This window comes from Eublepharis macularius, chromosome 15 (assembly GCF_028583425.1).
Source record: "Eublepharis macularius isolate TG4126 chromosome 15, MPM_Emac_v1.0, whole genome shotgun sequence".
Taxonomy (NCBI): domain Eukaryota; kingdom Metazoa; phylum Chordata; class Lepidosauria; order Squamata; family Eublepharidae; genus Eublepharis; species Eublepharis macularius.
In genome coordinates, this window is record NC_072804.1 from 46,372,214 (window position 1) to 46,385,021 (window position 12,808).

Consider the following 12,808-nt stretch of genomic DNA (forward strand, 5'->3'; position numbering starts at 1 on the left):
AAGAATCTTCCAGGGAGGGTATTTATAGCGCGGGGCTCAGCGCCCGCCCCAGAGCCGGGCGCCTTGGAATGTCCCAGCCGGATGCACCTGGCCCTGCCTCGGCCAGTCGATCCCTCCGGACCCCGGAGCGGAATACGGCGGCAGGGGGCGCTCCGCGGTCACTTGCCCCGACGGCAGCCCCGTTCGCCCCGCAGCTGCGATGGGACCGAGGCGGGGACACAGAGAGCGCGGAGAAGCAGGAGAGGCGGCCGGCTGGAGGAGCCATAAAAGTTGGGATGGGCCCGGAGAGAGCGGGGGAAACGGGGCGTGGGGGAGCCCTTCTCCGCACCGAGCCACGATGCGCCCCGGGGCCGGCGGAACCCCCCTCCACGTGGCGGCAGCGGCACAGACGAGGCGCCTGCAGCCGCCGGGGGTCTCGAAGGCTGCGCTTCAGCAGAGATCGCGGGTCCGGGGCGCCTGGAACCCCGGCAGCATTTCCTTTCCCTCTGCAGAGGGCCAATTAAAAACAAACCCGGGGGGAAAATCCGTCCGCGGGATCCGATTGGCACAGCGTCCCCCGTGCGCGCAAGGAGGAGCTAGCCGCCCCCTTGGGCGAGCGCCTGGCTGGGACGCGAGAGGGCCGGCTCCATGGCCGGGGCGCCGGGCTCGGGACGCGGCGAGCGCAAGGCGAGACCGGGCGGGAGGAGAAGGCGGGCTCGCCCTCGGAGGCGGACGCCTGCCTGCCTGCTTGCTGCAGAGGCGGGAGCAGGAGCCGGGCCGGCTGAGCGCCGCCGCCGCCTCCTGTGCCCGGGCCGGGGCTGCGCCGCGCCGTCCTGCCCCCCTTCGCCTTCCTCGCCTCCCCCCGGCGGCGCGCACCGCTGCGGCAGAGGAGAGGGCGGCTGGGAAGGCAGCGAAGCGTGCGCCAGGCGGAGAGGGAGGAGGGCGCAGCCGAAGCTGATGCATTGCAGCAGCGGCAGCCCGGCAGGGAGGGACCCCCGGGAGGGGAGACGCCGGGCCGCACGTGGCGAGGCCGAGGTGGGCCTCGCCGGCCGCCCGCCCGCGCCCCCCGCCCCGCCCCGATCGGCGAGGGGAGGGAAGCAGCCGCGGACATCTGATGCGTCACTCTCTGCAGTGGCTGCGGGAGCTGGAGAGCTGCGCTCGCTTTGCCCGCCAAGCCCGCGGATCGGCCGGGCCCCGAGAAGCTCCGGCGCTCGTGTCCCAGGAAAGCTTTTTGCACATGGTCAGGAGCGCTGTCACCCCGAGCGGTAGGGAGCTCGCTTGGGGTGAATTGGGGGTGGGCGCTGCGTGTCCGCCCCATGAGAGAGGTTGCGAGAAAGTGGCGTTGGCAACCTCCGGGTGGGTCTGAGATCTCCCAGAATTACACTTGATCTCCAGGCAACAGAGAACAGTTCCCTGGAGAACATGGCTGCTTTGGAAATTGGACTGTGTGGCATTATACCTCACTGAAGTCCCTTCTCTCCCCACATCCCACCCTCCTCAAGATCTGCCCCTAAATCTCCAGGAATTTCCAAACCCGGAGCTGGCAACCGTGGTAGAATGACTGGCTCAAGGTCACCTGGAAAGTATTGTAGCAAGCAGGGATTTAAACCCAGATTTCCCCTCTTCTGGCAGTCACTAACCACTCCACTGTGCTACTTTTCTTCAGCAGAGCTACAACCTGAGTTGTAAACACCAACCCACCCACCAATGGTCTCTTTGTTTCCTGCCCTTCTCTAGTAAAAGAAAAGGGAGAGAGGTGGCAGGCTTGTTTGGAAGTGATATCTGATCTTGTGATCTTGCTTGTGATGCTGCTTACTGGTGAGCCATGGAAAGGCGCTCTGTACATGCACAAAGGCAGTCCTGGTTTATCAAAGGCTGCTGTCAGTTGAGAACAAGATCTTGCTTTTAAAGCTCCTTTGGGATGAAACCTGATCCTAAACAAAATTTGCGTGCCTTGACTCTGGGATTGTAAATAGTGGAAGTAGATGGGGGTGCAGAGTTGGCACGGGTGCACAGTTACTCCAAAGTAACACCACTTTATCTCAGCAGATCTTGATGTCCTTAGCAATTTTACATTCAGGAGGGTATGGGGGGCATCAATCTGAAACAGGTCTACTCAGAAGTAAGCCCCATGTACTTCAGCAGGGCTTACTGCCAGGAAAGTGTCTTTAGGGCAGCAGTTGTTTTTATTCCTAGAGCTTTTAAGGCTCAAGATCTCTTTAAGACCTGCAATGACAGAAACCCAGTTGCGCTTTTAAAGCTAACTAATGCTTTTTATTTACAGGACATGGAGCTATTACTTGCTTCATTCATTCCGTGCCTGCCTTTCTCCCATGAAACCCTCAAAACGACTAACAATAAGCGATCAGAGGCCATTTGAGCTTTATGAGGAAGCAGCTAATAGCCAAGAACTGATTTAAATCAAAAACAAAAAAATAGTCCTAAAGGTGGCATTGAATGCCCTTAATATTATTTTCTATAAAGAGCAGCACAGTTGCACTTGAATAATGAGGTATCAAGTTACCCCCAAGTGCACCACCACCTACTGTGTTCACATTTGGGGGGCTCAAAAGTCTGAACCCGTTTCCCACAGCCCTGCCACCCAATGCAGGTGCAAATTCTGATCTCTACTGGGGAAAATGATCAAACAAATGGATCGGGATTGATTCACTCTGAATATTCAAGGATTTGATCTTGTAGATTCAGCCACAAGCCATACACTTTCAGCCCTTTTCCGCTGTCCCTTGTCCCTCCCTCCCCTTAATTCTGATTGCAGGCACGGGGCTCTTCATTCTCTTCTTATGACAATTTGTGTGGTGTAATGGTTAGTGTGTCACTTAGGAACTGGGAAAGCGAGGTTCAAATCACTGCTCTGCCATGGAAGTTCGCTGGGTGACTTTGGGCCAGTCATACATTCTCAGCCTAACTTACCTCACAAGGTTGTTGTGGAGGAGAGGAGAAAAATGCTAGCCTTTTGGGGAGAAAGAAGTATAAATGAAGACAATAAATTTCCTTCTTTTTTTTTTTGCTTGCAGGGCTAATTGCACATATAGGGGGGAGAGGTCTGCCATCCTCCTGTTTTGCTCCTTGTCCCCTCCCCACTGCTTCCACTTTCCATTCCCCCTCCAAGAACGGTGATCAAAGAGGGGAGCGCCTTGTTTCCATCATCTTCCCTGGCACAGTGCCCCGTGTCTTTTGTCACTGCTCAGATGAGCGATTAGTGCGGCACTGGGGATGGGTGCCTAGGAAATGCTGAAAGGAGGCCTGGTTTTGAGGCTCTTGAATGAAGAGCATTACGAACAGGTGAAATGGCCTTATACTGAATCAGCCCGTCAAGGTCAGTATTGTCTCGGCAGACTGGCAGCTGCTCTCCAAAGTCTCAGGCAGAGGTCTTTCATATTACCTACTATCTGGTCCTTTTAAATTGGAAATGCCAGGGATTCGACCTGGGACCCTCCGCACTCCAAGCAGATGCTCTCATCCCGAGCCATGGCCCCTTGTACATGTTTAGAGCACTTTTATTATGCAAACAAAAACTGCCCCACAAACGCTCCAGGCTGCAGTATTAGTGCAAAAAGTTAACAAGTCGTTAGTTAACACCACACTTTAGGCATGAATTCACCGGACAGCTTCAGAGGTAGAGTCGCCTGGCAAATGGACGGCTTACTTACAGCTGTCAAATGAGTTCCTGAAGAAGCATGGCACAAGCCCCTGGGTACATACAGGTGGTTGAGTGCCAGCACTGCCACAGAACTCATGAAGCTGCCTTCTATTAGACCCTCGGCTTATCAAGGTCAGTATTGTCTGCTCAGGCTGGTAGTAGCTCTCCAAGGTCTCAGGCACAGGTCTTTCACATCACCTACTGATGTTTTTAACTGGAGACAGCAGGGGTTGAACCTGCAACCTTCTGCATGCTAAGCTGATGTTCTAACACTGAGCCACAGCTTCACTGTCCCACCAGGATCTGACTCAGGTTCGAATCCTCACTGTTGTGGATGCTCACAGGGTGGGGGCCTTGGGCCCATCAACTTATCAGCCTAACCTACCTCACAGGGTTGTGAAGTTGTAAGCTGGGTTTCATTTGGAGGAGGAAAGTAGGGTATTTCTTTGTGTTTTTTAAGTGCTTGAAATACTTGGTGGTACGGTTAGGTGAAATCTGGTATTTTGGTGGCTTTATTTAAAAAGAGCTGGGGGGGGATTTGGGAGACCATACCACTACTGAAGTGGGGCTCAACTCTTCCTCCAAACTCCACCATAATCTCCCACCCCACCACTGTTATTTGGGGAGCAGAGAGTAGCCTTGTCCTTTTGCTTATCCAATCTTTTTGGTTTGCACCGTTGCCATCCTTGCTTAGGCAAACTTCCGTTTCAGGATCACAGAGAGCACAAGCAAAGCAGAAACCCTAAAGCAAACTTAAGTCTGAATTCAATGGGATTCGCTCCTAAGTAAACAGGTTTGGGATCACACTGTAATTATATTTTTTCCTGGGAGGAACATCCTTTTCTCTCTCTAGGGACCATTTTAAAAAAATGACAATCTGGTTCACAGCAAGAGAAATTCTTTTTCCCCCCCTTCAGGTCCAAATCTCTCTCGAGTTGTCTTGATTTCGTTTGTCCTCTCAGTAATTCTGTGGTTTATCATCATCTCCATTTTACCGGGGGGGGGGTGCCTGCTTGTGTAAGGCCACCCACCAAATCCAGAATTCTTAGCAAGCTGATCCTGTTTATTCAGAAGCATCTTCCCCCGAGTGTCGCAAGATTTACTCCCAACAGACGTTTTCTTAGGATGTGTTCCAAGATAGGTGGGAAAGCCGGTACATTATTCTCTTTCTAAATGGCAACACAGCCTGTTTTGCAGATTTTATAGAAAGGGAGTGTCATACCGGAGGAGTACTAACATCCCACAAGTTGGGATAATGTATCCTTTGCAAGTGTGTTGCTCAGTCAGAAGGCACACCTGCCAAGGAACAGATGTGTGTGTGTGGTTATTTTCAAGTGCATAGCTGTGAGTAGATCAACTTGTGTTTTACCACTGCAAGCAACAGATCTGGTGCTGGCCCACTCCAGATTTCTCCCACCCTTCATCTTCACCCCGAATAATGCCTGAAAGTCTGGGGCTGAAATGATGGAAATGAAATGTGCCACAGCTGTAATAATGACCCTTCCCTCCTGTCTAACACATCTCCCTCCAGTTTGCTGCTAGCTAACTGAATTTGGAATGGCCTTGACTCCATGCTCAATTAGGTCTGAAAGAAAAGGATTTAGAAAACAGGCCGGGCCCTAAAGGAGATGGAGACCTCTGCGTCCTCATTCTCCGCCTTGCAAGAAGGGTTTGAGAAAGCTACTAAAAAATTTACCATCCTGCTGCCGGGGTATGCGAAAGAGCCGCACGCAGCAGCCTGTGGGGGACGAGGCTTGCTGAGCGAAAAAAAAAAAGCATTTAATTATGTCTCTCTTCAAACGATTCCTTCTTTCATTTTTTGATGTCAGCCAAACAGAGGATAAAGGAGATGCGCTGCGGGGTGAGACCTAGCCGCTTGGAGAAAGAGGAGTTGGTCTCCTTGTATCTTTTTGCGGGGTTTTCGCTCCCCCTCTGTGTTAAGAAGTGAGGCCAATAGGAGTACTATTACCACTACGGGGCAACACAGAGAAAATACAGCCATCCAGCAGTATTTTTCCAATTCTCAACCGATGGCGAATAATCTCCACTTGCATCCACAAAAAAAGGGTTTGGAAAGGAGTCTGTAGGAGGCTGCGGCATGTCCTTGTTGCTGGCATTACACCAGGGAAGGTCCTCCTGGATCCACAAGATCTAATCCCAGATTGTACAATGTGTTATCACCGGATTCTCTTGCAAGAAAGAGGAAAGGCTGTTTGTTTACATTCAACATTTAAAGGTGTCTTTTTAAGCCCCTATTGCTCACCACTGATGTTGAAGGTTGAAAATGACCTCTTCCTCCAAGTCTCAGTTCACACAGTAAAGTCTTTACCGTGGCAGGCACTCAGAAACGAAGGCATGTGGGAATCGGCGGCTTCCTGCAAATGGTTTTGCCGTAGATATATCCCAGGCGATCCTAACCACCCTTTTCAATTAGGCAATGTCACTCTCCTGGCTTGAGGAGGCAGCAACGTTTAGGGAAAAAATAGCTCCAGCCAGTAGGACAGGAAGATTTGCCTCACCCCATTTGCCATTGGTCAAGAAGGTGAAGGCGGGGCCAGTGGGAAGTTATAAAGCTCTGGATTTTCCATTTTGGGGAGGTAGTGGGAGAGTTATCTTTGGAAGAATGGTTCTGCCTGCCCTTCAGCAGAGATTCTGACACATCTGAGCCCCAAAGCCGAGGATGTAATTCTTCCTCTCCCCACAAGCGATGACGGAAGCCAAGGGGGAACTGTTGGGGATATTTGTTTTAAAGCCCCTCTCACCTTTCCATAGTAATAAACACAAGTTTGGCCCGGTGTTCCAAAATTTGGATCACTTCACTTTGGGGAGATGCAATATATGAAAAGGGGAGAGAGATGCATGTTGTTAAAAAAACACACTGCACCCATCCCCTACAGTACATACACACAAACACACTGTGTCTCCGATCCACGGTCTTTATTCAGCTCCCTAATAAATATGCCCCAGCCCCTCTGGAACCTTGAGGGTGCAGGATCATTAACACTGAACACTGAACACAGCTACAAAACGGGGGGACAGCCCCACCGCAACCTTGGTGGAGAGAAGAGAAGAAGGGAAGCGGGGGGGGTCAGACACTTGGGTCTCTGGAGCCCTCTGGGACAGAGAACAGAGGTCAGGCAGACATGCGCCCCTCCCCAGGAGGGGGCAGATTTCAAGACAGGGACATCTCCCCTCCCTCGGCAGTATGTGAAGGGCCATGGGCCCCGACTGGCAGTGAAACCTCATTTTAAAGTGACAGTACGGCGATGCTTAAGGAAAGTGAGGTTCATTGGTGCCTGGGGAGACGGGCATGGAAGGAGTCTTGTTAGACAAAGGAAATCCTGGAATTCTAGGAACATCAGAGCCAACCCCCCCCCCCCCCGCCTCAGTACTCCTGATTCCCAGCCGCCATTCTGCACTCACGGCACAAACGATATCCTCCTTCCCAAATACTCAATTCAGCCCTTTTCGTTTTGCTTATGAAACAAGGGAGGGGAGGGGGGTGATGTGGACCCAGCAAAGCAGACACTTCCAAAAGTCCAGGTACCTTTCGCTCTGAATTGCGTGGCCTGGAACAGGCTTAGGCTCAGTACCATTCATGGCGTGGGCCCATGTGAACGAAACTGTCGCTGGGCATGGCCTGCAGCTAACACAGGCAGCCTGGCTGCTTTTCCTGCTGAGCCCAGGCTCCAGATACATTCGTCCCTGACCCCCCCCCCCCCGCCCTTCCTTGCACAAGAAAATGTAACCTTATGGGCCACGTCTAATTTCATTTTTCTCGGAGGTACCCTTTTTTTGAGCAGACCCCTTTTTAAGAAAAAGATACACACACCCTTCCTCAGGAGCAGCAAGAGGGAGAATCCAGGAAAGAATCCAAACCCACACATACCCACGCCCCAGTTTGCTTGCAGAGGCTGCAGGTCTGGGTGCCTGGCGTACATGTGAGGAAAAAAAGAGAGGCACAGAGGCAGATCCTCGGTCACCTGCGACATGGAAGTAAATGAGCCTGCTTTTGTCCCAGCTGTCGAGTGAAATCTTAACATGAGAGCTAGACCTGGGGATTGGATCCTGCCCCTTTTGTTCTCACACACACCATTCTCAGAACAACGGCTGGAAAGAAGAGTTCGAGGGAACAACAAAGTTCAGAAGAGCCTCTGAGGTCCTGTGAGGAATATAAATAGGGGATAAATAGGGATGGGGATAAACTGGTCACTGCGAGGATCCTCAGAGAGAGAAGGAGAGAGAAAGAAAGGAAATCTGGACCAAAGGATCCCAGATACAGGCAGGGGGGAATCCATCATTGTCAGTGGCACTCTTTGAGGATAAGGGTCCAGAGGATGACAGGGCCAGGATTACAGAGGCACCATCCTCCCCCCCGACACACACCCATCGGATCTGGGTTCCTCCGATCCATCAGCCATTTTCAAGTCAGTTCTCGAGCCCAGCAGGCCTAAGGTCTCTTCTCCCAAACCCCAGCAACACCCTCCAGGGAGGGAAGTCGACATGGTTTCACTCCGGCTCCAACGGTGGATCAGCCACGGTGATGCCCTGGTGCAGCTTCTCGAGGGAGACCTTCATCTGGTGGAATGAAGGAAACGTTTTACCGGGGGGGGGGCAGAGACTGAACGGGGGACCTTCTGCTGCGTGCCAAGCGGATGCCCCGGCCACTAAGCCACAGCCCCTCCCCAAGTAAGCATCAGGGTCCTAAAAACGCCTATCGGCAGAACAACACTGGGCTTCAGGCGCCTGCAGTGGCTTTGGGGAGGAAGCCCAGCCAGCAACAGGCCTCACCTCGTCCAGAAGCTCCACGGAGGCCTTCAGGATCTGTTTCCACTTCTGCACCTCCACGCTGTGAAACCGCTTCTGCAGCTCCAGGATCTCAGCCCATTCTGACGCCGTCTGGGGTACCTTCCTACCAGGAAGGAGTACAAAAGCACTCAGGTGCGGACAGGGGACATCTCCCATTCCTGTCCACGGGCCTATCGACCACCATCTCCCCCCAGGATCCCAAAGAAAGGCACATTTGCCTCTCAGAATCCGGCAGGTGCTTATGTCGGCTACCGGTTGAGCACTGGATAGCTGACGTCGGATGCTTGATATTCTGCATGTGACATCCTCTACTTGCTCTTTTTGTCATTTCTTTTCCAGCGATCTAAACCCGAAGTCTGAAGCAGGCATTTCACATTCCACCCCTTTTCCCAATTTCTCACCCATTAGAGAGTGCAAACGTCTGCCAGGATTCAAAGGTTCGGGCTGTATGCTCCAATGACCAGAGCCGGTAGAACAGCATCATATTAAGGATAACCAGAACCACCAAGCTGGGGAGAAAGAAACAGTTGGAAAGGGAACAGACCACCTGGGCCTCATTCTCACTGAATTGGTAACCCCTATATCTGAGCCGTGCTGCTTCAGTCTGCAGCTAAGGGCTCAAATAAAGAATGCTTCTCCCAGCAAAGAAAAGAAATGCCCTCCACGCTGACGTCTAGCATGTAAGGGAAAGGGGTACTACTCATGACATGCTATCTTTCTGTGTGCAGAGGTTTTTTGTTCTGCATGGAGGTGTCAGGTCCAGTATATATCTAAACTGTACTGACTCCATTTTCTAATGCTTCTAGTGTTTAAGTGCTTTCTCCCCAGGTGCACCAGTTCCCAGGCAGCATTCCCACCAGAGGAGATTGTTATGTCTAACACCGTTCCACCAAGCATTGGCCTTGAAGGAGAGCAGCTTCCCAGGACTGAAAGATGTTGTTTTGAGAACTATGGGGGGAGGCTGTTCCAGATGGGTATTGTTACTCTGTATCCTATGCTTGCTCTTCATTGGTAACAATGATCATGTACCATCCTGAGTCTCCTATTCAGGACAGTGGACTATAATGGACCTTTTCTGCAATAAAGCTTCCTTTGCCAGACATTGGACTTATTCTTGCTTCTAAAGGGAATCTTGCAGAGAGTACCTTATTTAGCCACAGTCTGACATTTTGTTACCAATCATGTCTGCGTCGGGCCCAGCGGAATCCAAGGTTGTCCCGGACAGGGATCCTTTGTTTGATCCGTATGCGTCTCCCGACAATCAACAGGTGCAAACCCAAGACTCCCAGGAGCTGGGAGCAACCGGGAACGGAACCGGAGCCTCCACTTCTACCCTGCCTCTCATCGACTTCAGTACTCGAAACGAGACCGAAAGCAATCTCGGGGCAAGGCCGAAAGCAACCGCTCTCCCCTTGATCTCGGTGCCCACCCCGTCGGAGTGGGGAGCCAGACCCCGAGAAACCAGAGAGCGCCGGGCAGGTGGACTCCATCCACGAGTCTCGATGGACGGGCGCCGAAGCCTAGAAACCGTCCCGGAACTAGATAGCAGCCAACCATGGCGATATTGGAACAGGACGTTTGAGCAGATGGAGGGGGACACGTCTCGCCGAGGCGCCCTGAGTTGGGATTATTCCGAACTTGCCCCGTGGAAGGAGCCAACGGAAGTCCCTGAACCAAGTTGGGAGCAGATACGAGGTCGCACCTATGCGGTAGATACCAGCATCTCGGCCGTGACGGGTATGGCCAAGGGAATTCTAGCCGCGAGGTCGCGAATAGTTCAAGGGGACCCTCCTCCGTGGGGCCCTTTCTCCCCGGTGAGTACAGCGAATGAAGGTTCCCTGAGCGAACAACCAGGGCCAAGTCGTATACAACAATTAGAAGCTAAGCTGATGGATATGGAAGAAAGCTTGGCTCACGCCATTCATTTAATTTCCTCAATGGGGGCAGGGGAAAGACTGTCTCCTGAAGAGATGGCGATACAGATAGCTACCCTTCAAAGTGTCATCTCCTATCCGATGGAGGAAGTTCAGCAGCGGTCGTCGCCTACCGGCGGGGGGGGCACCTATCCTGGCGAATCGGGAGAACAACCCAAGGAACTTCCCCCTCAGCGGGAAACTCCACCGAGAAGGGACCACCCGGTTGTGCCATCCGGTGAGACTCCCATCGAACCTCCTATCACGGGAGGGGATGTGCCGGCAGACGAGACCCCCGTTGAGAGGCCTACGGAAGGGGAGGAAAAGCCAAGTGATACACCGGTGATACCCCCCCATACTTCCCCGAAAACGGTCCGGCCGGACCAAGCGGGAGCACCCGTGGCTCCATCAGGGGAGGGAGCCCCTGGTCAACCGCGCGAAACTGTTCCCGTCGGGCAACCTCCGGGAGATGGTCTACCAGCGCCAAAAGGCCAGCCGACGCTTCCCAGAACAACAACGCCCGGAGGGGCAAGCCCGCGCGGACTTCCACCCATTCGGCCTTCGCCGCTGCGGCCCCTTCCGCTTCGACCACAACTAACCCCGCCGCTGCAGCCGATACGTTTGCCACTGGAACAACCCGTAAGACCGCCTCCGACCCAACCGATGGGACCTACACCACTGCGACCCCACCAACCCACCCCTCAGCGGCCGATTATTACTCCGCCACACCAACCTCAACCGCCAGCACCTCAACCGCTACGGCCAGCACCTCCGGCATTGCCACCAGCCCTGCCGAGAGCACCGCCACCAGCCCTGCCGAGAGCACCACCGCCAGCCCAGCCGAGGCCGGCACCCCCGGCTCAACCGGTGAGGCCACCGCCAGCACAACCGGGTCCCCTCATACCTCAAGTGCCATTGAGGCTTCCGGCGGACTTCTACCCAGCCCCGGCTCCGAGGCAAGACCTCCCAATGGGTTGGGTGAAACTGGACGCCACTTTTGACGGGGATCCCTCCAAACTGGGCTTTTTTCTGGTGCAAGTCGTGCAATTCTTCAACCGGTGGGGACACCTCTTCGGCAGCGAGGCCAGCCAAATTGAACACCTCGGCTCCCGCTTACAAGGGAAAGCAGCGGACTGGTACGTAGGACTATATAATATCGGGGCCCCAGAACTCGATACTCTCCAGGGGTTGGTGGATGCTATTAGAGCACAATATGAAGATCCCTTAGAGGAAACCAGGGCCCGAACAGAATTGCAGGCCATTAAGCAGGGCAGCATGGCAGCGAGAGACTATATCACGAAATTCCGACAATTGGCTGCCAAGTGCCCCAGGTGTGAGGAGTCCACAAAAATTATTCTGTTCAAACAAGGACTTAATCCGAGACTTTTGGACAGAGCCCTCATGCAAGACAATCCCCCTACGCTGTTAGGTTGGATTCAACTTGTTTGCGAAGTGGAAAATCGCATTTTAGAAGTCCGTTTGGTTGAGCAACAACAACAAACGGGACAAAGAAGACCATTGACCTTACAGAAGGGAGCTCGGGGAGCTGGCTACGCCACCCGTGGAGCGAGAGATGCTAGATGGCAACAAGGGCTGTGTTTGCAATGCGGACAGGCTGGTCACTTTGCAGCACAATGCCCCTACCGGCCTGTGCAAAGACCTCCGCTCCAATTACGGCGTCCAACCCTTGCTCCGTTCCCTACGCTCCAACGCCCGACTCCAGCTCCACGAGCAAACAGAGGCCGCGGCGCTTCCCAAAGGCCAGCCTCAGAAAGAGGGCTGGAAGCGGAAGAGGTTATGGAATACGATCCCGCTTCCCCATCTGCAGAAGTCAATCCAGAAAGTCCCCAGTCGGGAAACGAGATGGATCTGTCGTAAAAGGGCCCAAACGACAGATCCGCCCCAAGCCCGTCCCTGCACGGAACCGGCCACCTGGGTCCATTTTATTCATGCCAGTGACTTTAATCAACCCAGAGAGAAAAATGCACATTCGGGTGCAAGCTCTTATTGACTCGGGTTGCTCAAGAGATATCATAGCCCCAGCTCTAGTCAATGGACTAGTCTTACCAACTCGGGAATTACAAAATCCAGTAATTTTTGAACAAATGGATGGTACCAACATGAATCCGGTCACAACTGAAACCATCCCGGTGATCACAGGCATGGGACAGCATTGGGAAAAGAGGTCCTTTGTCATCAGCTCTACTGCCAAGTACCCGTTAATTCTAGGCAGCAAATGGCTATGTGATCACAATCCCTACATAGACTGGGCTCAAGGATGTATTACCTTCAATCATGCCAACTGTAAACTTCACCGTTGGAATCAAAACTGGGGCGAAGACCCTACTCAGAAAGAAAAGGCCCTCCTTACCCAAGAAGAAGTCAACCAAATACCCGAACCTTACTGGCCTTTTCTAAACGCTTTCTCGGAGGAGGAAGCGGACAC

At 53.1% G+C, this 12,808-nt stretch overlaps 1 protein-coding gene across 3 annotated transcripts in view; it reads right to left on the bottom strand.

Annotated features, from left to right (window-relative positions):
- Nucleotides 1-6,560: 6,560 nt before the first annotated feature.
- GRAMD1A (GRAM domain containing 1A) overlaps nt 6,561-12,808 on the bottom strand; it is a 54,337-nt gene continuing 48,089 nt past the window's right edge. For all 3 annotated transcript variants that reach the window (XM_054999214.1, XM_054999215.1, XM_054999216.1), the window contains 3 exons: nt 8,851-8,958; nt 8,432-8,552; nt 6,561-8,218 (listed from right to left, as the gene is read on the bottom strand). In XM_054999214.1, coding sequence (XP_054855189.1) covers nt 8,150-8,218; nt 8,432-8,552; nt 8,851-8,958 — 298 coding nt within the window. In that variant the 3' untranslated portion in view covers nt 6,561-8,149. The remainder of the gene's footprint in view (nt 8,219-8,431; nt 8,553-8,850; nt 8,959-12,808) is intronic.